Raw genomic sequence first — 26,260 nt, 5'->3', positions numbered from 1 at the left:
TCCGTCGATTACGTCGTTTGCGTAAGTCGTTCGCGAATAGGGCTGTGTGCGTAATTTACGTTCACGTCGAAAGCATTGGCTTTTTGCGGGTTAATTTGGAGCGTGCGTACTGGGCTACGTTCACGGACGGCGCATGCGCCGTTAGTCAAAAACGTCATTTACGTGGGGTCATGTTTTACTTGCATAAAACACGCCCACCTCGTCACAATTTGAATTAGGCGCGCTTACGCCGGCAGATTTACGCTAGGCCGCCGTAACTTAGGGCGCAGGTTCTTGGTGAATACAGAACCTGCCTCACTAAGTTACGGCGGCGTAGCGCATCTGAGATACGCTACGCCCGCACAAAGTTACGGCGGGCTATCTGAATCTAGCCCATAGGCTTCATCAAGTACATTGCTAATATGTCGGCGCATCCTTTGTTACAAGAGAATCAACTGTTCCATTGGCTGATTTGGTGATTGGTTGAATGGTCTCACCTGGAATGGGTATGGAAATCGCTCTATGATAGAGATCTGTTCGGTATCTGCAAATTCATCTCTGTGCTTTAAAAAAGGAAAAAAAAAAAGCGATGGTAATAAAAGAGTTCAAAGTATTCAGACATGCAAAACGGAACTTTTATTCTTTTGTGATCAAAGGTCACTACAGGCTGGATGTTTTCCTGGCCAAATATAGCAGCAGCATCAATATACTTTGGTTAACCCGACAATGACTACATTTGCATATTAAAATATTATTTTTATTTTTTTAACATGAATGAGGCTTTTGTTTGTTACACTCTTTGGCCCGGATTCAAGAAGCAATTGCGCCTGCGTAACCATAGGTTACACAGCGCAATTGCTGACTTGCCCCGGCGTTACGAATGCTCCTGATTCAGGAACATCGTAACGCCGACTGCAGCCTAAAATCTGCGTGGCATAAGGCTCTTATGCCACGCAGATTTTAGGCTGCATTCTTGCGATGGCCGCTAGGGGGCGCTCCCATTGTGCTCAGTGTATAGTAAGCAAATTGCATACTAACACCGATTCACAATGTTGCGCGAGCCCTGCGTACGCAATTTACATCGTTTCCGTACGGCGTGTTTAGCGTAAGGCTGCCCCTTCTAATAGCAGGGGCAGCCAATGCTAAAGTATACCCGACGTTCCCGCGTCGCAACGTTCGATTTTGACGTAATTTGCTTAAGTGATTCGTGAATGGCGCTGGACACCATTCACGTTCACTTTGAAGCAAATGACGTCCTTGCGACGTCATTTGCCGCAATGCACGTCGGGAAAGTTTCCCGACGGAGCATGCGCTCTACGCTCGGCGCGGGAGCGCGCCTAATTTAAATGATTCCCGCCCCTTACGGGATCATTTACATTAGGCGCCCTTACGCAGGGCAAATTTACACAGCGCACACGCAATTTACGGAGCTACTGCTCCGTGAATCGCGGGTAGCGCAGTAAATTTGCAGGGGCGCAGGGCAAAAACGTTGCCCTGCGCCTCCGCAAGAAAGGGGCAAATCTACCTGAATCCGGGCCTTTGAATACAAACCCTGCTTTGTTTTTGTCAGGGGTTGAAAAATACACAAGAATGTAAAAAAAAAAAAAAAAAATAATGATTTTTTTTTTATTAACGCTGTAATTGTCTCTGACACTTGCAGTATTAAAAAGGGGAACACGGCTATCTTCAGACTGCAGGGCTTTCTCCAGGCTGAAGGCGTATTTTGTCAGTGAAGTCTTCAGCCTGGATGTACCGTATTTATCGGGGTATACCGCGCGCCGGCGTATAACACGCACCGCCAAACCTAGAAAAGTAGTTTAAGAAAAAAAAAACTTACATTTTTGCCCTGCGTCCATCGGTGGCCTTGTCCGGCGTCCGTCTGCGGCCTTGCGCGGGGTCCGTCCAGCCTTGTGGGTGTCCGTCTGCGGCTTCCTTGTGTGGGGTCCATCCAGCCTTGTGGGTGTCCGTCTGCGGCTTTGGAGGTGTCTGCCTGCGGCTTTGGAGGTGTCCGCCTGCGGCTTTGGAGGTGTCCGCCTGCGGCTTTGGAGGTGTCCGCCTGCGGCTTCCTCGCGGGGTCCGTCCAGCGTTGCGAGTGTCCATTTTTGGATTTGGCGCCTTTGCCGAGCCGAGAGGAGCCGGATTTCCTGTGTGTTCGGCTTCTCTCGGCTCGCGTGGCTGCGGGGGGAGCCGAGTGCGCAGTACACTCGGCTCTAGGCTGCAGCGCTTGGCCCCTCTCAGCTTGTCTCCGCTCGGCTCCTCTCGTGCGGCTGCGGGCGGAGCCGAGCCTAGCCGAGTGTGCAGTACACTCGGCTCGGTCTATTTCGGCGGCGCCTGGGAACAGCAGTATCGGCTGATTTTAAGGGGAAAAAAGTGCGCGGTATATGCCAATAAATACGGTAATCACAATGTCATAGATGACCCATGTATGAACCCCTAAGAGCCCTTTCACACTGGTGCGTTTTTGCGGCGTTTTTGCCGCATTTTCACAGTAAAAATAGCGCTATTAAAACGCTCCAAAAACGCCCCTCTCCATTGAAATTAATTGAAAACGCTGTAAAAACGCGGTAAAATCGCGGTGTTTTACCGCTATTTTAATACTCCGCTATAGGCGTTTTTGGTGTGAAAGGGCTCTAAATGCTCATTTCTCAACCCATGTATGTTATCTGCTCAGCACTCTGTGCCAAGACGTGCATGTTAACCTCTCAGCACCCACTACCCAGCTCATGTAGGTTCACTCAGCACTCAGTACCCTATGCTTTAACTTCCCAGCACCTATTCTTTTGCTTATGTGTGCTTACTATGTCACCAGCACATGTGGTAACCAGCGGTAGCTGGTCCATAAGGGGCACAGGGGCGACGCCCCTCCCTTATTTTCATGAGGGATGCTGGACTCCAGACTTTTTTTTTTGGAAGCACATGATTAGAGCCCGAGGCTATAATCGGCGTCAAAAAGGTTTGGCTTGGGGCACAGAACCCACCGACTTGTGACATCAGCCAATCAATATTCACTATTGTCTTCCGGTTTCTCCTGCTGGCCAGTCAGGAAAGGAGGCGGGTCTTAAGATCGGATTAGCCGGAATGGAGAAGTCAGGGGTGGGTGTGGACCTGGCAGGGGGGTTGATTTACCACCCCCTTAAACAATTGAACATCAACTGCCACTGGTGGTAACCAATGATGGACACTATTCCTTCCACTGACACCAATGATGGGACACTATTCTTCCCACTGATACCAATGATGGGACACTATTCCTCCTACTGATACCAATGATGGGACACTATTCCTCCCACTGATACCAATGATGGGGCACTATTCCTCCCACTGATACCAATGATGGGACACTAGTCCTCCCACTGATACCAATGATGGGACACTATTCCTTCCACTGACACCAATGATGGGACACTATTCCTCCCACTGACACCAACGATGGGACACTATTCCTTCCACTGACACCAATGATGGGACACTATTCCTCCCACTGACACCAACGATGGGACACTATTCCTCCCACTGATGGGACACTATTCCTCCCACTGTTACCAATGATGGGACACTATTCCTCCCACTGACACCAATGATGGGACACTATTCCTCCTACTAATACCAATGATGGGACACTATTCCTCCCACTGTTACCAATGATGGGACACTATTCCTCCCACTGACACCAATGATGGGACACTATTCCTCCCACTGATACCAATGATGGGACACTATTCCTCCTACTAATACCAATGATGGGACACTATTCTTCCCACTGATACCAATGATGGGACACTATTCCTCCCACTGTTACCAATGATGGGACACTATTCCTTCCACTGATACCAATGATGGGACACTATTCCTCACACTGATACCAATGATGGGACACTATTCCCCCCACTGATATCAAAGATGGGTCATTGTCTACTACCAGTGGCCACAGTCCAGCCCCCCTAAAGCCTGATGACAGTAAACTGGCCCATTGTTTAGAAGGTTGGGTGACCCCTGGTCCAGAGAAATACAGAACCACCACCTCCCCTATATAGGATCTCCAACAAGATGGTCAAGTGCCCACTAACCTATGGCCATTTAGCATTGGTGTGCAGTAAGTCTACTTACCAGTATTTGCCTTTCTGGTGGTGGGTTTTCTTCTGGTTCTACACATTCCACACAGCCCACCTTCTCTAAGTCGACGAACCCCTTTTTACTTCCACGACGCTGTCAATAAAAGAACATATAGTAAAAAAAATCGGTAGTGTTTTATTAATTCAAAATGACAGCTAAAAGCACAAATTACATACATATATTGGGGGCCATCCAGTCCTGAGATTTACACGGCTCTGCCACACAGCACAGCCCTGTTTGAAAGGGCAGAAGACCTGATTTTTCTCGGTTTCAGTTACCACCCCAAGCCTGTGACTGGACAGTGCAAGAAGAAGCAGCAGCACAGCAGATGAATTCATCTCTCTGTCAATCCGCTCTCTCCTCCTATCAGCATGTCTTTAGTTAGCACATAGTCACTGCAGCACGGGTGTGAATGGAGCCTTGGTATACATCCAGTCATTGGGAGATCATCCTTATTGGCCACAGTCTGCCCCTTCATACCTCTCTGGCCTCACGCAGCACTTGGCGCTTAGTCCCAGTACATGAGATCCCAACGTTGGGGGAGAACTCTGTACTGGGAGAGGGGTTTGGGGGAGGGCTCTGTACTGGGTGGGAGGAAGTTGGGTGGAGAGCTCTGTACTGGGATAGGGGTTTGGGGGAGAGCTCTGTACTGGGTGGGAGGGAATTGGTTTGAGAGCTCTGTACTGGGAAGGGGGTTGAAGAAAAGCTCTGTACTGGGAGAGGGGTTTGGGGGAGAGCTCTGTACTGGGTGGGAGGGAGTTGGGTGGAGAGCTCTGTACTGGGTGGGAGGGAGTTGGGTAGAGAGCTCTGTACTGGGTGGGAGGGAGTTGGGTAGAGAGCTCTGTCCTGGGGAGGGGGATGGGGGAGAGCTCTGTACTGGGTGGGAGGGAGTTGGGTGGAGAGCTCTGTACTGGGAGAGGGGTTTGGGGGAGAGCTCTGTACTGGGTGGGAGGGAGTTGGGTGGAGAGCTCTGTCCTGGGAGGGGGATGATGGAGAGCTCTGTACTGGGTGGGAGGGAGTTGGTTGGAGAGCTCTGTACTGGGAGAGGGGTTTGGGGGAGAGCTCTGTACTGTGTGGAGACTGGAGAGCTCTGTACTGGGGAGGGGAATGGGGGAGAGCTCTGTACTGGGTGGGGGGGGGAGTTGGGTGGAGAGCTCTGTACTGGGTAGGAGGGAGTTGGGTGGAGAGCTCTGTACTGGGGAGGGAGTTGGGTGGAGAGCTCTGTCCTGGGGAGGGGGATGATGGAGAGCTCTGTACTGGGCGGGAGGGAGTTGGTTGGAGAGCTCTGTACTGGGAGAGGGGTTTGGGGGAGAGCTCTGTACTGGGTAGGAGGGAGTTGGGTGGAGACTGGAAAGCTCTGTACTGGGGAGGGGAATGGGGGAGAGCTCTGTACTGGGTGGGGGGGGAGTTGGGTGGAGAGCTCTGTACTGGGTGGGAGGGAGTTGGGTGGAGAGCTCTGTACTGGGTGGGAGGGAGTTGGGTGGAGAGCTCTGTACTGGGTAGGAGGGAGAGCTCTGTACTGGGGAGGGAGTTGGGTGGAGAGCGCTGTACTGGGTGGGAGGGAGTTGGGTGGAGAGCTCTGTACTGGGTGGGAGGGAGTTGGTTGGAGAGCTCTGTACTGGGTGGGAGGGAGTTGGTTGGAGAGCTCTGTACTGGGAGAGGGGTTTGGGGGAGAGCTCTGTACTGGGTGGGAGGGAGTTGGGTGGAGAGCTCTGTCCTGGGGAGGGGGATGGGGGAGAGCTCTGTACTGGGTGGGAGGGAGTTGGTTGGAGTGCTCTGTACAGGGAGAGGGGTTTGGGGGAGAGCTCTGTACTGGGTGGGAGGGAGTTGGTTGGAGTGCTCTGTACTGGGAGAGGGGTTTGGGGGAGAGCTCTGTACTGGGTGGGAGGGAGTTGGTTGGAGAGCTCTGTACTGGGAGAGGGGTTTGGGGGAGAGCTCTGTACTGGGTGGGAGGGAGTTGGGTAGAGAGCTCTGTCCTGGGGAGGGGGATGGGGGAGAGCTCTGTACTGGGTGGGAGGGAGTTGGGTGGAGAGCTCTGTACTGGGTGGGAGGAAGTTGGTTGGAGAGCTCTGTACTGGGTGGGAGGGAGTTGGTTGGAGAGCTCTGTACTGGGAGAGGAGTTGGGTGGAGAGCTCTGTACTGGGGAGGGGATTGAGGGAGAGCTCTGTACTGGGAGAGGAGTTGGGTGGAGAGCTCTGTACTGGGTCAAAAGGGAGTTGAGTGGAGAGCTCTGTACTGGGGAAGAGCTCTGTACTGGGTGGGAGGAAGTTGGGGGAGAGCTCTGTACTGGGGAGGGGGATGGGGGAGAGCTCTGTACTGGGTGGGAGGAAGTTGGGGGAAGGCTCTGTACTGGGGTGGGAGGGAATTGGTTTGAGAGCTCTGTACTGGGAAGGGGGTTGAAGAAAAGCTCTGTACTGGGAGAGGGGTTTGGGGGAGAGCTCTGTACTGGGTGGGAGGGAGTTGGTTGGAGAGCTCTGTACTGGGAGAGGGGTTTGGGGGAGGGCTCTGTACTGGGTGGGAGGGAGTTGGGTGGAGAGCTCTGTACTGGATGGGAGGGAGTTGGTTGGAGAGCTCTGTACTGGGAGACGGGTTTGGGGGAGAGCTCTGTACTGGGGGGGAGGGAGTTGGTTGGAGTGCTCTGTACTGGGAGAGGGGTTTGGGGGAGAGCTCTGTACTGGGTGGGAGGGAGTTGGTTGGAGTGCTCTGTACTGGGAGAGGGGTTTGGGGGAGAGCTCTGTACTGGGTGGGAGGGAGTTGGTTGGAGAGCTCTGTACTGGGAGAGGAGTTGGGTGGAGAGCTCTGTACTGGGGAGGGGATTGAGGGAGAGCTCTGTACTGGGAGAGGAGTTGGGTGGAGAGCTCTGTACTGGGTCAAAAGGGAGTTGAGTGGAGAGCTCTGTACTGGGGAGGGGGTTGGGGGAGAGCTCTGTACTGGGTGGGAGGAAGTTGGGGGAGAGCTCTGTACTGGGGAGGGGGATGGGGGAGAGCTCTGTACTGGGTGGGAGGAAGTTGGGTGGAGAGCTCTGTACTGGGAGAGGGGTTTGGGGGAGAGCTCTGTACTTGGAGAGGGGTTTGGGGGAGAGCTCTGTACTGGGTGGGAGGAAGTTGGGGGAAGGCTCTGTACTGGGGTGGGAGGGAATTGGTTTGAGAGCTCTGTACTGGGAAGGGGGTTGAAGAAAAGCTCTGTACTGGGAGAGGGGTTTGGGGGAGAGCTCTGTACTGGGTGGGAGGGAGTTGGTTGGAGAGCTCTGTACTGGGAGAGGGGTTTGGGGGAGGGCTCTGTACTGGGTGGGAGGGAGTTGGGTGGAGAGCTCTGTACTGGATGGGAGGGAGTTGGTTGGAGAGCTCTGTACTGGGAGACGGGTTTGGGGGAGAGCTCTGTACTGGGGGGGAGGGAGTTGGTTGGAGTGCTCTGTACTGGGAGAGGGGTTTGGGGGAGAGCTCTGTACTGGGTGGGAGGGAGTTGGTTGGAGTGCTCTGTACTGGGAGAGGGGTTTGGGGGAGAGCTCTGTACTGGGTGGGAGGGAGTTGGTTGGAGAGCTCTGTACTGGGAGAGGGGTTTGGGGGAGAGCTCTGTACTGGGTGGGAGGGAGTTGGGTAGAGAGCTCTGTCCTGGGGAGGGGGATGGGGGAGAGCTCTGTACTGGGTGGGAGGGAGTTGGGTGGAGAGCTCTGTACTGGGTGGGAGGAAGTTGGTTGGAGAGCTCTGTACTGGGTGGGAGGGAGTTGGTTGGAGAGCTCTGTACTGGGTGGGAGCGAGTTGGTTGGAGAGCTCTGCACTGGGAGAGGGGTTTGGGGGAGAGCTCTGTACTGGGAGAGGAGTTGGGTGGAGAGCTCTGTACTGGGTCAAAAGGGAGTTGGGTGGAGAGCTCTGTACTGGGGAGGGGGTTGAAGAAAAGCTCTGTACTGGTAGAGGGGTTTGGGGGAGAGCTCTGTACTGGGTGGGTGGGAGGGAGTTGGTTGGAGAGCTCTGTACTGGGAGAGGGGTTTGGGGGAGGGCTCTGTACTGGGTGGGAGGGAGTTGGTTGGAGAGCTCTGTACTGGGAGAGGGGTTTGGGGGAGAGCTCTGTACTGGGTGGGAGGGAGTTGGGTAGAGAGCTCTGTCCTGGGGAGGGGGGTGGGGGGAGAGCTCTGTACTGGGTGGGAGGGAGTTGGGTGGAGAGCTCTGTACTGGGAGAGGGGTTTGGGGGGAGAGCTCTGTACTGGGAGAGGAGTTGGGTGGAGTGCTCTGTACTGGGGAGGGTGTTGAGGGAGTGCTCTGTACTGGGGAGGGGGTTGAGGGAGAGCTCTGTACTGGGAGAGGAGTTGGGTGGAGAGCTCTGTACTGGGTCAAAAGGGAGTTGGCTGGAGAGCTCTGTACTGGGAAGGGGTTGAAGAAAAGCTCTGTACTGGGAGAGGGGTTTGGGGGAGAGCTCTGTACTGGGTGGGAGGGAGTTGGTTGGAGAGCTCTGTACTGGGAGAGGGGTTTGGGGGAGAGCTCTGTACTGGGTGGGAGGGAGTTGGTTGGAGAGCTCTGTACTGGGAAGGGGGTTGAAGAAAAGCTCTGTACTGGGAGAGGGGGATGGGGGAGAGCTCTGTACTGGGTGGGAGGGAGTTGGGTGGAGAGCTCTTTACTGGGTGGGAGCGAGTTGGTTGGAGAGCTCTGTACTGGGAGAGGGGTTTGGGGGAGAGCTCTGTACTGGGAGAGGAGTTGGGTGGAGTGCTCTGTACTGGGGAGGAGTTTGAGGGAGAGCTCTGCACTGAGAGAGGAGTTGGGGGGAGAGTTTTGTACTGGGGAGGGGGTTGAGGGAGAGCTATGTACTGGAAGAGGGGTCGAGGGAGGGCTCTGTACTGGGAAAGGGGATAGGGGAGAGCTCTGTACTGGGTGGAGAGTTTGGTACTGGGGAGGGGGTTGGGGGAGAGCTCTGTACTGGAAGAGGGGTCGAGGGAGGGCTCTGTGTTGGGAAAGGGGAGAGCTCTGTACTGGGTGGGAGGGAGTTGGTTGGAGAGCTCTGTACTGGGAAGGGGGTTGAGGAAGAGCTCTGTACTGGGTAAAGGGATGGGGGAGCTCTGTACTGGGTGGGAGGGAGTTGGGGGGAGAGCTCTGTCCTGGGTGGGAGGGAGTTGGGTGGAGAGCTCTGTACTGGGCAGGGGATTGGGGGAGAGCTCTGAACTGGGTGGGAGGGAGTTGGGTGAGGAGCTCTGCACTGGGGGGGGCTTGGGGGAATAGCTCTGTAATGGGGGGAAATGGAGGGAGCGCTCTGTACTGGGAGAGGGGTTGGGGGGGGAGCTCTGTACTGGGTGGAAGGGAATTGGGTGGAAAACTCTGTACTGGGGAGGGGGTTGGGAGAAAGCTCTGTACTGGGAGAGGGATTGGGGGGTGGGAGAGCTCTATACTGGTTGGGAGGGAGTTGGGTGAATAGCTTTGTACTGGGGGAGAATTGGAGGGAGAGCTCTGTACTGTGAGAGGGGTTGGGGGGGAGAGCTCTATACTGGTTGGGAGGGAGTTGGGTGAATAGCTTTGTAGTGGGGGAGAATTGAAGGGAGAGCTCCGTACTGGGAGAGGGGTTAGGGGGGGGGGAGCTCTGTACTGGGTGGAAGAGAATTGGGTGGAGAACTCTGTACTGGGGAGGGGGTTGGGAGGAAGCTCTGTACTGGGAGAGGGGTTGTGGGGGAGAGCTCTATACTGGTTGGGAGGGAGTTGAATAGCTTTGTACTGGGGGAGAATTGGAGGGAGAGCTCTGTACTGGGGAGGTGGTTGGGGGAAAGCTCTGTACTGGGAGAGGGGTTAGGGGGGGGAGCTCTGTACTGGGAGAGGGGTTGGGGGGAGAGGCTCTGTACTGGGTGGAAGGGAATTGGGTGGAGAACTCTGTACTGGGGAGGGGGTTGGGAGAAAGCTCTGTACTGGGAGGGGGGTTGGGGGGGGGGAGCTCTATACTGGTTGGGAGGGAGTTGGGTGAATAGTTTTGTACTGGGGGGGAATTGGAGGGAGAGCTCTGTACTGGGGGGTTTGGGGGGGGGGGCTCTGTACTGGGTGGAAGGGAATTGGGTGGAGAACTCTGTACTGGGGAGGGGGTTGGGAGAAAGCTCTGTACTGGGAGGGGGGTTGGGGGGGGGAGCTCTATACTGGTTGGGAGGGAGTTGGGTGAATAGCTTTGTACTGGGGGAGAATTGGAGGGAGAGCTCTGTACTGGGGGGTTTGGGGGGGGCTCTGTACTGGGTGGGAGGGAGTTGGGTGAATAGCTTTGTACTGGGGGAGAATTGGAGGGAGAGCTCTGTACTGGGGGGTTTGGGGGGGGGGGGCTCTGTACTGGGTGGGAGGGAGTTGGGTGAATAGTTTTGTACTGGGGGAGAATTGGAGGGAGAGCTCTGTACTGGGGGGTTTGGGGGGTGCTTCTACACCTTTGATAAAGGGATCCTCGAAGAAGTCACCAACCATTGATATATATATATTACGTTTAGTGTAAATGACAATGAAGCTCTGAGGACCACCCCCAGGGGGTTGTCTACCTTACTAGATGGCCACCATGGTGGAGCCCACAGATTTGATACAATAAAGAGATGTTCCTGTTGTCACACATTTTGGCTGCGTGAGTAAAATGACTCGGTAATCACCGAACCCTACACCGGGATACGGTAATGAAAACTATATTGGAATAATGAGACTTTTCATGGCACACATTTGTTTAGGGCTGATTTGAATAATCGTCTTTGCCCTTTTGTTTTGCCATGCAAATGACTTTTCACGGTATCCTGCAGTGCCGGCTGTGGGCTCACCTTAGGACTGACATGTCAAACTCAAACAAACCTGTATGGCAGGGCTGGAGTTTGAGAGGAAGAAGCAGCACAAGAAGAAACCAATCAGTTTATGTGCTGCCAAGAAGCGTGCCGATAGCAGGAGAGAGTGATGATCTACTCAGTGAGATGTGCTCATCGCTTTTCTGCTTCTCTTTTCGCTGTCCAATCACAGGTTAATGATGATCCGGGCTCAAGGAAGGTGAATTGAATGATGCTTGCTACTAGACCCAGGACATCTAGTGGACGGAAAAAAATTTTTTTTTGTATCCAGCAGGTGGCGCTCCAGTCACATTTTACATTTCTTGCACGATTCCTTTTTAGCTGTGCCAAAAGACGTCAAATTGAGTTCAGACAGTGGGGTAGAGTCAAGAAGCAATTGCGCCTGTGTAACCGTAGGTTACACAGCGCAATTGCTTACTTGCCCCGGCGTAACGAGTGCTCCTGATTCAGGAACCTCGTTACGCCGACTGCAGCCTAAGATCTGCGCGGCATAAGGCTCTTATGCCCGCATATCTTAGGCTGCATTCTTGCGGTGGCCGCTAGGTGGCGTTCCCGTTGTGCTCAGCGTATGGTATGCAAATTGCATACTAACACCGATTCACAACGTTGCGCGAGCCCTGCGTACGCAATTTACGTCGTTTACGTACGGCGGTTTTCGCGCAAGGCTGCCCCTGCTAATAGCAGGGGCAGCCCATGTTACGTATACCCGTCGTTCCCGCGTCGCGAAATTTGAATTTTACGTAGTTTGCGTAAGTGAATCGTGAATGGCGCTGGACGCCATTCACGTTCACTTTGAAGCAAATGACGCCCTTGCGACGTCATTTGCCGCAATGCACGTCGGGAAAGTTTCCCGACGGAGCATGCGCTCTACGATCGGCGCGGGAACGCGCCTAATTTAAATGATTCCCGCCCCCTACGGGATCATTTAAATTGCGTGCTCTTGCGCCGGGCATTTTGCAATTTACGGAGCTTCTGCTCCGTGAATCAAGGGCAGCGGAGCAAATTTGCGGGGGCGCAGGGCAAAAACGTTGCCCTGCGCCTCCGTAAATAATGCGCAAAACTACCTGAATCCGGGCCAGTGACTCAACTCTTTTCTGGCAGACAAAGGGAGAGCGCCAAAACAAGTGTCTCTACTGTTCTGTCTCTTTACATTACTCATAGTGCTCTGGGGAACCTTTCTCATATATTGAAGTAGAAGTAAAAGGCAAAACTTGTTTATTTGTAGTTTTGGATGGAGTGGAGAGGGACTACAACCCCTCTTAGGTTCTGTATTTCCGTCTCCGCCCCCCTTAGGAAAATTCACCCTCTCCTTGTCCTGGTGACCATTATCACTGACAGTGAAAGAAAATCCCAAATTTGGGTTGTCACCAGAACAGGAATAGAGGAGAAATCTTCAGATGAGGACACTAGTGACGACCAAGGATTTCTGTTTTGGCGAAGGGTCAGGTAGTGAAGGTAACCCCCCCCCACCCTCCCAGAAGGACACAGATGGCAAAAAAATCTGACATCACCTTAAGGGGATATGAAGGAGAGACCTCTGATGTGATGGGGGGCCTCAGACATGAAGCCTGGCTCTGATGTGATGGGGGGGGGGGGGGGGCTTTGATATGAAGCCTGGCTCTAATGTGAGGGGGGGGGCTCAGATGTGAAGCCTGGCTCTGATGTGATGGAGGGGGCCTCTGAAAAGAATGGGAGACCTCTGATTTTATCAGTGCTGCCAATCAGTGCCGCCTATCATTGCCATCAGTGCCACCTTATTAGTGCCCATCAGTGTACTTATTAGCGCACATCAGTGTCTCCTCATCAGTACCTCCTCATAAGTACCCATCAGTGCCGCCTATCAGTGCCATCAGTGCCCAATCATCAGTGTCCATCAGTGCAGCCTCATCAATGCCCATTAGTGCCTCGTCATCAGCGCCTCCTCATGAGTGCCCATCAGTGCTCATCAGTGCCGCCTATCATTGCCGCCTTATTAGTGCCCATCAGTGCAGCCTCATTAGCACACATCATTGCCTCCTTATCAGTACCTCCTCATAAGTACCCATCAGTGCCATCAGTGCCTCCTCATCAGTGCCCACTCTTCAGTGTCCTTTACTGCAGCCTCATCAATGCCCATCAGTGTCTCCTCATCAGTGCCCATCAGTGCTGCCTATCAGTGCCGCCTTATTAGTGCACATCAGTGCCTCCTTATCAGTACCTCCTCATAAGTACCCATCAGTGCCGCCTATCAGTGCCTCCTCATCAGTGCCCATCACTGCAGCCTCATCAGTGCACATCAGTGCCTCCTCATCATTGCCCATCAGTGCCGCCTATTAGTGCACATCAGTACCTCCTCTGGGCCCTTTAATAAAAATAAAAAAAAATAAAAAAAATATATATATAAAATATATATTTATTTATTTTTAAAAAGGGGGGTTGCTATCAAAGGCCCTGGGCCCTTTAATATTTTTTTTTTTAATAAAAAGAAATTACAAAAAAAGGGGGGTCGCCATCCGGGGACCTCTGGGCCCTTTAATAAAAAAATAAACCTCTGGGCCCTTTAATAAAAAATGAATAAAAAAAATATAAAAAATAAACATTTATAAAAAAAAAAAAAAAAAGGAGGTTGCCATCCGGGACCTCTGGGCCCTTTAATAAAAATAAATAAAAAAACATATATAAACAAAAATAGAAAAATAAAGATTTATAAAAGAATAAAAAAAATGTTTGCCACATGGGGCCCTTGGGGACCTCTGAGCCCTTTAATAAAAAAAATATATAATATAATATAATATAATATAATATAATATATATATATATATATATATATATATATATATATATATATATATATAAAAAAGAAAAAAAAAGAAATAAAAAAAAAATATATATATATATATATATATATATTTTTTTTTTCATAACAAAAAGGGGGTTGCCATCCGGGGTCCTGGGGACCTCTGGGCCCTTTAATAATAATAATAATAAATATGGACCTCTAAAAAAAAAAAAAAAATTGTCCCTTTAATAAAAAAATATTAAAAAAATATTTTTTTTAATAAAAAATAAATAAAAAAAAGGGGGGTTGCCATCTGGGGCCCTCCGGACCCCTTACAGGTGGTGTACTGCCTGTACCCCCCTGATGGCGGCCCTGCCTGCCAGACAGGGCTGCGCTACTGTGCAAATCTCAGGACTGGATGGACAAAAATACAAACCCTTCGGAAGGTAAAATATATGTACTGTATATAAATATATATAAAGAATCGCAGCAGCAGAGTCATTCCCCCGAGTCGCTTTCACTGAGGATAGTTTTAGGTACTTCCCTCTCCACACTGACACTTTGTTCTTCAGTAATTTACTCAGAATATTGCACCATTCACAGCTGTCACCGCTTCGGAAAGGCGCCCTTGTAGTCACAACCTGACCGAAGTCTGAACACATATTTAGTTTGTTATATATATGACTTGCTGGTTCTTTGGGTACTGCTTAGCTGCATAAAAGTGCAGCAAAACCTACTTGGACGGTTCCTGAGAGTCCCTGCCTTGTGCGCGGTTCTGGTATGGCGCCCCCTGGCGGGTGTTGCAGGGCTCACCCAAGGCACAGCATCTAAGTAGCATTTGGTCTTCACCAGAGATCCTGATGGTGGAGATGGGCTGAAAACCAATGGCGGTTCGTCCATAGAGGGCGCTGGAGCGCCGCTCCCTCTGGCTCTCACTGCCACTGAGTCTAATAACATGCATTGCACGAATCTATGTTATTATCGCCGCTGTTCTATTCACATGGTCGGCGCTCATGTCCGGCCATCTGAATAACGGCAGCTGGTTGGCAGTATGGAAGTGCCTATCAGAGCCAACTGCTCTGATAGGCTTTTCCGAGTACAGCCCTCGGGTCCCGGAAGCTTATACAAGGAACGCACTAGGGATGCGCTCCTTGGATAAGACTGACAGGCGTCTCAGCCAATCAGGTTGGCCGATTCTGGCTACCGGTAACCTGATTGGCTGAGACGCCTGTCAGTCATCGAGGGCGGTAGAAGACATCAAGGGACGTGGATGGCTGACTCCAGTAAAGGTAAGTGCCGGGCGGGGGGGGGGAAAGGGGCACTTTACAGGGCACATCGGCGACATCAGTGGCGACAATAGGCACAGTGGGGACAATGGGGACAATTAAAGGGCACAGCGGCGACAATTAAAGGGCACAGTGGTGACAATTGATGGCACAGTGGCTGCGTTTGATGGCATGGCACAGTGGTGACAATTGATGGCACAGTGGCTGCGTTTGATGGCATGCCACAGTGGTGACAATTGATGGCACAGTGGCTGTGTTTGATGGCATGGCACAGTGGTGACAATTGATGGCACAGTGGCTGCGTTTGATGGCATGGCACAGTGGTGACAATTGATGGCACAGTGGCTGTGTTTGATGGCATGGCACAGTGGTGACAATTAATAGCACAGTGGCTGTGTTGGATGGCATGGCAGAGTGGTGACAATTGATGGCACAGTGGCTGTGTTTGATGGCATGGCACAGTGGTGACAATTGATGGCACAGTGGCTGTGTTTGATGGCATGGCACAGTGGTGACAATTAATAGCACAGTGGCTGTGTTGGATGGCATAGCACAGTGGTGACAATTGATGGCACAGTGGCTGCGTTTGATGGCATGGCACAGTGGCTGCGTTTAATGGCATGGCAGAGTGGTGCGAATTTATGGCACAGTGGCTGCGTTTGATGGCATGGCACAGTGGTGACAATTAATGGCACAGTGGCTGCGTTTGATGGCATGGCACAGTGGTGACAATTGATGGCACAGTGGCTGCATTTGATGGGCACAGTGAGGGGCACAGTGAGGCTGCATTTTTTTTTTTCCGTTTGCGCCCCCCCAAAAATTTTGAGCACCAGCCGCCACTGCTGAAAACCCTACTGGCCCCTCATGGTGTTCCTTGCTATGCCTTGTGGCGCTCAGGATCCTACCAACAAGGGGTGTGCTAACACAAGTGTCCGGTGTGGAGACTGTTCAAGATGCAGTGGTCAAGTCCGTAGCCAGACAGAGGTTATTTTAGGTGGCACACAAAAGGGTAGTTAGGTCCCAGGAGAAGTCAAGACCGGAGGAAGGTGAGAGAGCAGTTAGGTTCAGGCAGGAGTTGTGGCAGGCAAGAGAGTAGTCAGGTCCAGGCAGAGGTCATGGTAGGTGAGACAGGAGTCAGATTCAGGCAGGAGTTGAGGTAGGTGGCAGGCAAGAAAGAGGTCCGGTCCAGCAGGGGTTTAGGCAGGTGGAAAGTGAGAGAGCAATTAGACCCAGGCAGGGGTCATGGCAGGTGGCAGGCGAGACAGGAGTCAGATTCAGGCAAGGGTCGAAGAAGGTGGCAGGCAAGAGCGGAGTCCAGTCCAGCAGGGGTTGTGACAGGTGGCAGGCGAGAGAGTAATCAGGTCCAAGCAGGGGTTGGAGCAAGGGGCAGGCAAGAGAGTAGTCAGGTCCAGGCAGAGGTAGTGGCAGGCAGCAAACAGGAGAGTAGTCAGGTCATGTGAAAGGCAGAGGCTGTGGCAGGTAACATACAAGAGAGTAGTTAGGTCCAGGAAGGGTTCTTGGTAGGACGTAAACAAGAGAGTAATTATGTCCAGGCAGAGGTCACAGCAGGGGTAAACAAGAGAGTAGTCAGGTCAGGGCAGAAGCAGTGACAGATAGCAAATGGAGAGTATTCAGGTCTAGCGGGACATCATAACAAGCAACAGATGAAAGTAGTCAGGTCCAGGCAGGGGTCGGAGCAGGTGGCAGACAAGAGAGTTGTCCGGTTCAGTCAGGGTTCGAGGTAGGCAGCAAACAAAATGGTAGTCAGGTCAAGATAGAGGTCATAGCAGGCAGCAGGCAAGAGAGTAGTCAGGTCCAGCAAGATTCGAGGCAGGAGAAAGGCAACAACGTAGTCAGGTCAAGGCAGGGTTCGAAGCAGACTGCAGTAGTCAGGTCCAGATAAGGGTCTTGGCAGGCAGCAGGCAAGAGAGTAGTCAGGTCTAGGGAGAGATCATGACAAGCAACAGATTAAAGAGTAGTCAGGTCCAGGCAGGGGTAGAAGCAGGGGGCAGACAAGAGAGTGGTTATTTTCAGCCAGGGGTCAAGGTAGGCAGCAAACAAGATCGTGGTCAGGTCCAGACCGAGGTCATAGCAGGCAAGAGAGTAGTCAGGTCCAGCAAGATTCGAGGCAGGAGAAAGGCAGGAGCGTATTTAGGTCAAGGCAGGGTTCGAAGCAGATGGCAGGCAAGAAACGTAGTCCCCAGATAGGGGTCTTGGCAGGCAGCAGGCAAGAGAGTAGCCAGGTCTAGGGAGAGGTCAGATAGGGGACTTCGAGGCAGGAGAAAGGCAAAAGCGTAGTCAGGTCAAGGCAAGGTTCAAAGCAGACGGCAGTTAAGGAAAGTAGTCCCCAGATAGGGGTCTTGGCAGGCAGCAGGTAAGAGAGTAGCCAGGTCTAGGGAGAGGTCATGACAAGCAACAGTTGAAAGTAGTCAGGTACAGGCAGGGGTCAAAGCAGGTGGCAGACAAGAGAGTGATCAGGTTCAGCCAGGGGTGGAGGTAGGCAGCAAACAAGATGGTGGTCATGTCCAGACAGAGGTCATAGCAGGCAGCAGGCAAGAGAGTAGTTAGGTCCAGCAAGCTTTGAGGCAGGAGAAAAGCAACAGAGTAGTCAGGTGAAGGCAGGGTTCGAAGCAGATGGCAGGCAAGAAAAGTAGTCAGTCCAAGTAGGGGTATTGGCAGGCAGCAGGCAAGAGAGTAGTCAGGTCAATCGGTGTTGTCAACAAACAGGCAATTGGCAGCTGGGTATAGGTCACATAACCACCCACTTTAAAGGCTGGAGCCTGGTCAGAGGGCGCAGCATCGTTACTGTGAATTCTGGAAGCCCTGGATGTAGTGAAGATCCTAGGGATCCTACAAGGAATCCTGGAACATCCGGCATGGATCCTCAGGTTTATCACTGCTGCTACCGGCCCAGTCTCCTGATTCCTCCTCTAATCTGCAAAATAGCTCAAGCGCTGTCAGATTGGATGGAGATTTTCAAGTCTTGCCACAGATTCTCAATGGGATTTAGGTCTGGACTGTGACTGGGCCATTCTAACACATGAATGTGCTTTGATATAAACCATTCCATTGTAGCTCTGGCTGTACTTTAGGGTCGTTGTTCTGCTGGAAGGTGAACCTCCGCCCCGGTCTCAAGTCTTTTGCAGACTCCAACAGGTTTTCTTCTAAGATTGTCCTGTATTTGTCTCCATCCATCTTCCCATCAACTCTGACCAGCTTCCCTGTCCCTGCTGCGGAAAAGCATCCCCACCACATGATGCTGCCACCACCATGTTTCACGGTGGGGATGGTGTGTTCAGGGTGATGTGCGGTGTTAGTTTTCTGCCACACGTAGTGTGTTGCTTTTAGGCCAAAAAGTTCAGTTTTGGTGTCATGTGACCAGAGCCCCTTCTTCCACATATTTGCTGTGTCCCCTCCCCCACATGGCTTCTCACAAACTGCAGACAGGACTTCTTATGTCTTTCTTTCCCCAATGTCTTTCTTCTTGTCACTCTTCCATAAAGGGCAGATTTGTGGAGAGACCACTAATAGTTGTCCTGTGGACAGATTCTCCCCCCTGAGCTGTGGATCTCTGCAGCTCCTCCAGAGTTACCATGGGCCTCTTGGCTGCTTCTCTGATAAATGCTCTCCTTGCCCGGCCCGGTCAGTTTAGGTGGACGGCCATGTCTTGGTAGGTTTGCAGTTGTGCCATACTCTTTCCATTTTCCAATGATGGATTGAACAGAAGTTCCGTGAGATCTTCAAAGCTTGGGAGATTTTTTTTTATAACCTAACCCTGCTTTATACTTCTCCGCAAATTTATCCCCGACCTGTCTGGTGTGTTCCTCGGCCTTCATGATGCTGTTTGTTCACTAAGGTTCTCTAACAAACCTATGAGGGCTTCCCAGAGCAGCTGTATTTATAATGAGATTAAATGACACACAGGTGGACTCTATTTACTAATTAGGTGACTTCTGAAGGCGATTGGTTCCACTAGATTTTAGTTAAGGGTATCAGAGTAAAGGGGGTGCCATACAAATGCCCCTCCCCCACACTTTTCACATATTAATTTGTAAAAAAAATTGAAAACCATTTATCATTTTCCTTCCACTTCACAATTATGTGACACTGTACAGTGTTGGTCCATCACATAAAATCCCAATAAAATACATTTACGTTTTTGGTTGTAACATGAGAGAATGTGGGAAATTTTAAGGGGTATGAATACTTTTTCAAGGCACTGTAGATATCATTGTGCAGGTAATACGGGCTCCGACGATTGGATTTATATATTTGAAGAATCCCCCAAAAAAAGTTTCTTACCCCTCTTTCGAAGTCATATTCGTAATAGGTGATCTTGCTCTCGGTGAGTACAAATAACCTCTTCTTGTAGTTGAGGGGCGAGGTTTTCCGCTTCTGTTGAGATCGCTTGAGGAAAATACTCTCCAGGATACTCGGCACTGCAGAGGCCATGGTGCTGAGAAGTCTCTGGCAAGACCGTTCCCCCAATTTAAACCTTTGAAAAAATAAACATGATGCGATATTAAAGTACAACTCAAGGCTCTTATGTGGCAGTCTAAACAAGTACCAAATCCAGTTACAATTGGTGATGGACGGATCTGCTTGGGTTTGATCGGCAGTACTGTATGTTTTGGCAAGCACGTCCAAAGATTTGCAAATTTTGGCAAACACGTCCAAAGATCTGCACATTTTGGCAAGCACGTTCAAAAATGTGTTCATTTTGGCAAGCACGTCTAAAGATCTGCACATTTTGGCAAGCATGTCCAAAGATCTGCACATTTTGGCAAGCACGTCTAAAGATCTGCACATTTTGGCAAGCACGTCCAAAGATTTGCACATTTTGGCAAGCACGTCCACAAATGGGTTCATTTTGGCAAGAACATCCAAAAATGTGTTCATTTTGGCAAGCACGTCCAAAGATTTGCACATTTTGGAAAGCGCATCTAAAAATTTGTACATTTTGGCAAGCGCGTCCGAAAATTTGTACATTTTGGCAAGCACGTCCAAAAATTTGCACAAGTTGGCAAACATGTCCAAAAAATTGCACATTTTGGCAAGTACATCCAAAGATTTGCACAATTTGGCAAGCACATGCGAAAATTTGCACATTTTGGCAAGCCTGTCCATAAAATGTGCACATTTTGGCAAGAACATCCAAAAATGTGTTCATTTTGGCAAGCACGTCCAAAGATTTGCAAATTTTGGAAAGCGCATCTGAAAATTTGTACATTTTGGCAAGCACGTCCGAAAATTTGTACATTTTGGCAAGCACGTCCGAAAATTTGCACAAGTTGGCAAGCACATCCCAAAAATGTGCACATTTTGACAAGCACGTCTAAAGATTTGCACATTTTGGCAAGCACGTCTAAAGATTTGCAAATTTTGGCAAGCACGTCCAAAAACTTGCACATTTTGGCAAGCACGTCCAAAAACTTGCACATTTTGGCAAGCACGTCCAAAAACTTGGACATTTTGGCAAACAAGTCCAAAGATCTGCACATTTTGGCGAACAAGTCCAAAAATTTCCACATTTTGGCAAGCACGTCCAAAGATTTGCACATTTTGGCGAACACGTCCAAAGATTTGCACATTTTGGCAAGCACATCCAAAAATGTGCACATTTTGGCAAGCACGTCCAAAGATTTGCACATTTTGGCAAGCACGTCCAAAGATTTGCACATTTTGGCAAGCACGTCCAAAGATTTGCACATTTTGGCGAACACGTCCAAAGATTTGCACATTTTGGCAAGCACATCCAAAAATGTGCACATTTTGGCAAGCACGTCCAAAAATGTGCATAAGTTGGCAAACATGTCCAAAAATTTGCACATTTTGGCAAGCACATCCAAAGATTTGCACAATTTGGCAAGCACATGCGAAAATTTGCACATTTTGGCAAGCCCGTCCATAAAATTTGCACATTTTGGCAAGCACATCCAAAAATTTGCACAAGTTGGCAAACATGTCCAAAAATGTGCACATTTTGGCAAGCACATCCAAAGATTTGCACAATTTGGCAAGCACATGCGAAAATTTGCACATTTTGGCAAGCCCGTCCATAAAATTTGCACATTTTGGCAAGTACATCCAAAAATTTCCACATTTTGGCAAGCACATCCAAAGATTTCCAAATTTTGGCAAGCCCGTCAATAAAATTTGCACATTTTGGCAAGCACATCTAAAAATGTGCACATTTTGGCAAGCACATCTAAAGATTTGCACATTTTGGCAAGCACGTCTAAAGATTTGCAAATTTTGGCAAGCACGTCCGAAAATTTGCACATTTTGGCAAAAACTTCCAAAAATTTGCAAATTACAAATGTTCCACATGCATGCAATGTCTCTTCTGCAATAAAATACACCTACCTGGCGCCTCGCTGCCTTCTGCGGCATGTAACAAGAACTGAAATTGAAGTGCCGTACCACTGCTAAGAGGTAAAGATACAACTCTCTTCCATTAACCGCTTGCCGACTGTATAACATTGATATAGGCCGCAAGGTGGCTCAGCTGCGCCAGATCATGTACCAGGCACGTGATCTGGCACTATCGGGTGCGCGCCCCGTCGCCCTGCCTATGCTATGTTAAAACACAGCAGGTGACCAATGGATTCCCGCCGGCACCCACTGATCGCCATGACTTTACACAGGACAGAGCCCTGCCAATGTAAACAAGGCAGAGCCCTGTCCTGTCAGGGGGGGGGGGGGGGGATTCATGGATTTTCTTTCCCTGCTAAGCAGGGAAAGAAGATCCATTACTTTGCCTTAGTAAAATCACCGCACACAGTACACCAAAACACTGGCTGGGCACACGTGTAACCCTTTGCTCGCCCTAGATGTTTAACTCCTTACCAGCCAGTGTCATTAGTACAGTGACAGTGCATATTTTTAGCACTGATCACTGTATTGTGTCACTGGTTCCCAAAAAATTGGAAGTTAGTGTCCCAATATCCCAGTTCCGCTATAAGTCGCTGATCGCCACCATTACTAGTAAAAAAAAAAAAAATCCATGATAGGCATTGGTTACTACATTATGTATGATAGGCATTAATGATCACCATATCCACTACATTATGTATGATAAGTATTGATTATTGCTATTTTTACTACATTATGTAGGATAGGTATTGATTATTTCCATGTTTACTACATTATATAGGATAGCCATTAATTATTGACATATCCAATACATTATGTATGATAGGCATTGATTACTGCCATATTTACTACATTATGTATGATAGGTATTGATTATTGACATATTTACTACGCTTCGCAGGATAGCCATTGATTATTGCCATATTTACTACATTATGTATGATAAGCATTGAATATTGTAATTTTTAATACATTATGTATGATAAGCATTGATTATTGCCAAATTACTACATTATGTAGGACAGGGCTCGACAAATCCAGTTCGCCAGGTCGCCATGGCGACTAGAAATAGGGTCCTGGCGACTTGGCATGGAAGGGGGGGCAAAAAAATATATTTATTTTTTATTTTTTTGTGAGCTGGCGCCATCTGGTGGTGGCCGTTGGTATTACAAGTTAAGCATTACAAGTTAAACAGCAATTCTAATGTCATTTTTCACAATTTTTCACTATTTTCACTGCCATCTTCTTCCCTCTAATTAGAACCCCCAAACATTATATATATTTTTTATTTTAACACCCTAGAGAATAAAATGGCGATCGTTGCAATACTTTGTCACGCCGTATTTGCGCAGCGGTCTTACAAGCGCACTTTTTTGGGAAAAAATTACACTTTTTTTAATTAAAAAATAAGACAACAATAAAGTTATCCCCATTTTTTTTTTTTATAGTATGAAAGATAATGTTACGCCGAGTAAATTGATACCCAACATGTCACGCTTCAAAATTACATCCGCTCGTGGAATGGTGACAAACTTTTACCCTTTAAGATCTCCATAGGCGACGTTTAAAAAAATCTACAGGTTGCATGTTTTGAGTTACAGAGGAGGTCTAGGGCTAGAATTATTGCTCTCGCTCCACCAATCGCGGCGATACCTGACATGTGTGGTTTAAACACCATTTACATATGCGGGCGCTGCTCACGTATGTGTTCGCTTCTGCGCGTAAGCTCGTCGGAACGGGGCGCGTTTTCTGGCTCCTAACTTTTTTAGTTGGCTGCTAGATTCCAAGCAAATTTGTCAACCCCTGATGTAGGATAGCCATTGATTATTGCCATATTTACTACATTATGTATCAGGGGTCTCCAAACTTTTTAAACAAAGGGCCACATTATTGCCCTTCAGACTTTAGGAGGGCCGGATTGGGGCCAGCAAGGGAAGGAGAAAGTCACGGGCCCGGCATCAGTGAGAACATATATGGCCTCAGGGTTGGTGGTCAATAGGAAGAGGAGTGTTCCCCCTATTAGTAGGAGGAGTAGTATCCCATCATTGGTATCAGTGGATAATATAGTGCCCCATTGTTGGTGTCAATGGGAGGAATAGTGCCTCATGTCAGTAGGAGGAATTGTGCCCCAAAAGCCGGACAAAGGCTAGCAAAGGGCCACATCTGGCCCTCGGGCCGCAGTTTGGAGATCCCTGTTATGTATGATAGGCATTGATAATTGCAATATTTACTACATTATGATAGCTATTGATTATTGCCAAATCTTGTTCATTATATAGGATAGCCATTGATTATTGCCATAACTAATACATTATGTAGGATAGGTATTGATTATTGCCATATCTAATACATTATGTATGATAGGTATTGATTATTGCCATATCTAATACATTATGTAGGATATGTATTGATTATTGCCATATCTAATACATTATGTATGATAGGTATTGATTATTGCCATATCTAATACATTATGTAGGATAGGTATTGATTATTGCCATATCTAATACATTATGTAAGATAGGTATTGATTATTGCCATAACTAATACATTATGTAGGATAGGTATTGATTATTGCCATATCTAATACATTATGTAGGATAGGCATTGATTATTGCCATAACTAATACATTATGTAGGATAGGTATTGATTATTGCCATATCTAATACATTATGTATGATAGGTATTGATTATTGCCAAATCTAATACATTATGTAGTATAGGTATTGATTATTGCCATATCTAATACATTATGTAGGATAGGTATTGATTATTGTCATATCTAATACATTATGTAGGATAGGTATTGATTATTGCCATAACTAATACATTATGTAGGATAGGTATTGACTATTGCCATATCTAATACATTATGTAGGATAGGTATCGATTATTGCCATATCTAATACATTATGTAGGATAGGTATTGATTATTGCCATATCTAATACATTATGTAGGATAGGTATTGATTATTGCCATATCTAATACATTATGTAGGATAGGTATTGATTATTGCCATAACTAATACATTATGTAGGATAGGTATTGATTATTGCCATATCTAATACATTATGTAGGCTAGCCATTACTGATCACCATATCTACTACATTATGTATGATAGGTATTGATTATTGCCATATATAATACATTATGTATGATAGGTATTGATTATTGCCATATATAATACATTATGTAGGATAGGTATTGATTACTGCCATAACTAATACATTATGTATGATAGGTATTGATTATTGCCATATATAATACATTATGTAGGATAGGTATTGATTATTGCCATATCTAATACATTATGTAGGCTAGCCATTACTGATCACCATATCTACTACACTGCTGCCATTTAGGAAGTTGCCATTATCTCTGCAGTTCTTATCTACGATTGTTCTGCCTACTATACATGTATACTGTCAGTATATCTGCCATCTTTACACTGCAAGAGAAAAAGGAGCAAGAAATGCTGAAATAAAATTATTTAAAATAAAAATAAAGCGGTTGGTTACTTACAGCACCACATGGGACTTTCCTAGGCTGGGCAGCTCATGGCCCCGTCCTCCGTCTGTCGGAGGTTGTATGAGACGAAGGACACCATGTAGACTGAGACTCGTCTGTGTTCTTTCTTTCTTTTTTTTTTTCACAATCCTCCCAGTTCCTCTTTTTAGTTTCCTGTGTCAGCACTGGCTTAGTTTCGCTAGTTATCATTACAACATAACAGATACGGTTCTGTAATTGGCAACATGAATCTCTATAATAGTAGTATAACAAGCCTTCTTGTTAATAAAAAAAAAAAAAAAAAAAAAGTTTTTTTTTTTGCTTGTGTGCTTCTTTCTTTTTTTATATTATTATTTTTACATTCATAATTAGTCCATACAATTTTATTAACTGCAATGGAACTGGTAATAATGGGCTAATAGTGATAGCTCACTGGTTAAGTCGACCAAGGCTTGAAAAGGTGTAAATCCAGCCATTTCCTGCAATAGAAGACTCTACGTTTAAAAGAATAAAAATATAAAAGTATAAAAAAAAAAAATAAGATAAATAAACAGTGTATTGTAAAAAGAAATGAAAGTGGTATTAAACCTTCATCGTTTTTCCCTTAAAATAACAAACATGTTATACTTACCTGCTCTGTGCAATGCTTTTGCACAGAGCAGCCCCGGTCCTCTTCTTCTGGGGTCCTTTGCTGGCGCTCCAGGCCCCTCCCCTCTGGCGGAAACTGCTTTCCTTGGGGGGGCTCGTTTCTGAGCCCCCAGCCCCGCTCCTCCCCCCCCCCCCCTGCGCTTCTGTGACACAGCCAGTGAGCCAATCTGCCCAATGAGGAGCGAGACAGCGGCTGGTTCGGGTAAGAAATAAAGCGGGCAAGTTTCAGGACAGAAGGTTTTTCACCTTAATACATTCCATGCATTAAGGCAGTGTCGGTCCGCTCATAAGGGGCGCAGGGGAACTGCCCCCCCCCTCCAATCCATGCACCCGGCCCCCTAATCTCCATGCAGGGCGCCGGACCCTTGGATTTCAATGTGGCTTTTTTTTTAAAGCACATGATTAGAGCCTGAGGCTCTAATTGGCTTAAAAAAATGTGGGCTCGAGCTACCCACTGCAAAGCTATTCATAGAGGTCCATACATTGCAAAGCTACCCATAGAGATCCATACACAGCAAAGCTACCCATAGGAGGTCCCTACAATGCAAAACTACCCATAGACGTGCATACACTGCAAAACTACCCATACAGGTCCATACACTGCAAAGCTACCCATAGAGGACCATACACTGCAAAGCTACCCATACAGGTCCATACACTGCAAAGCTACCCATAGAGGTCAATACATTGCAAAGCTACCCATACAGGTCCATACACTGCAAAGCTACCCATAGAGGTCCCTGCACTGCAAAGCTACCCATATAGGTCCATACACTGCAAAGCTACTCATAGAGGTCCATACACTGCAAAGCTACC

At 48.5% G+C, this 26,260-nt stretch overlaps 1 protein-coding gene across 1 annotated transcript in view; it reads right to left on the bottom strand.

The window, feature by feature from the left end:
- The window catches only part of BTK (Bruton tyrosine kinase), a 61,959-nt gene extending 37,042 nt beyond the window's left edge, over window positions 1-24,917 (bottom strand). Inside the window, exons 1-4 of the mRNA XM_040322740.1 lie at window positions 24,812-24,917; window positions 19,214-19,406; window positions 4,087-4,185; window positions 477-542 (exon numbers count right to left, since the gene is read on the bottom strand). Coding sequence (XP_040178674.1) covers window positions 477-542; window positions 4,087-4,185; window positions 19,214-19,363 — 315 coding nt within the window. The 5' untranslated portion in view covers window positions 19,364-19,406; window positions 24,812-24,917. The remainder of the gene's footprint in view (window positions 1-476; window positions 543-4,086; window positions 4,186-19,213; window positions 19,407-24,811) is intronic.
- Between the last annotated feature and the right edge of the window lie 1,343 nt (window positions 24,918-26,260).

This window comes from Rana temporaria, chromosome 9, assembly GCF_905171775.1.
Source record: "Rana temporaria chromosome 9, aRanTem1.1, whole genome shotgun sequence".
Taxonomy (NCBI): domain Eukaryota; kingdom Metazoa; phylum Chordata; class Amphibia; order Anura; family Ranidae; genus Rana; species Rana temporaria.
Note: the sequence above shows the minus strand (reverse complement) of the source record. Positions and strands in the feature narration are given on the sequence as shown.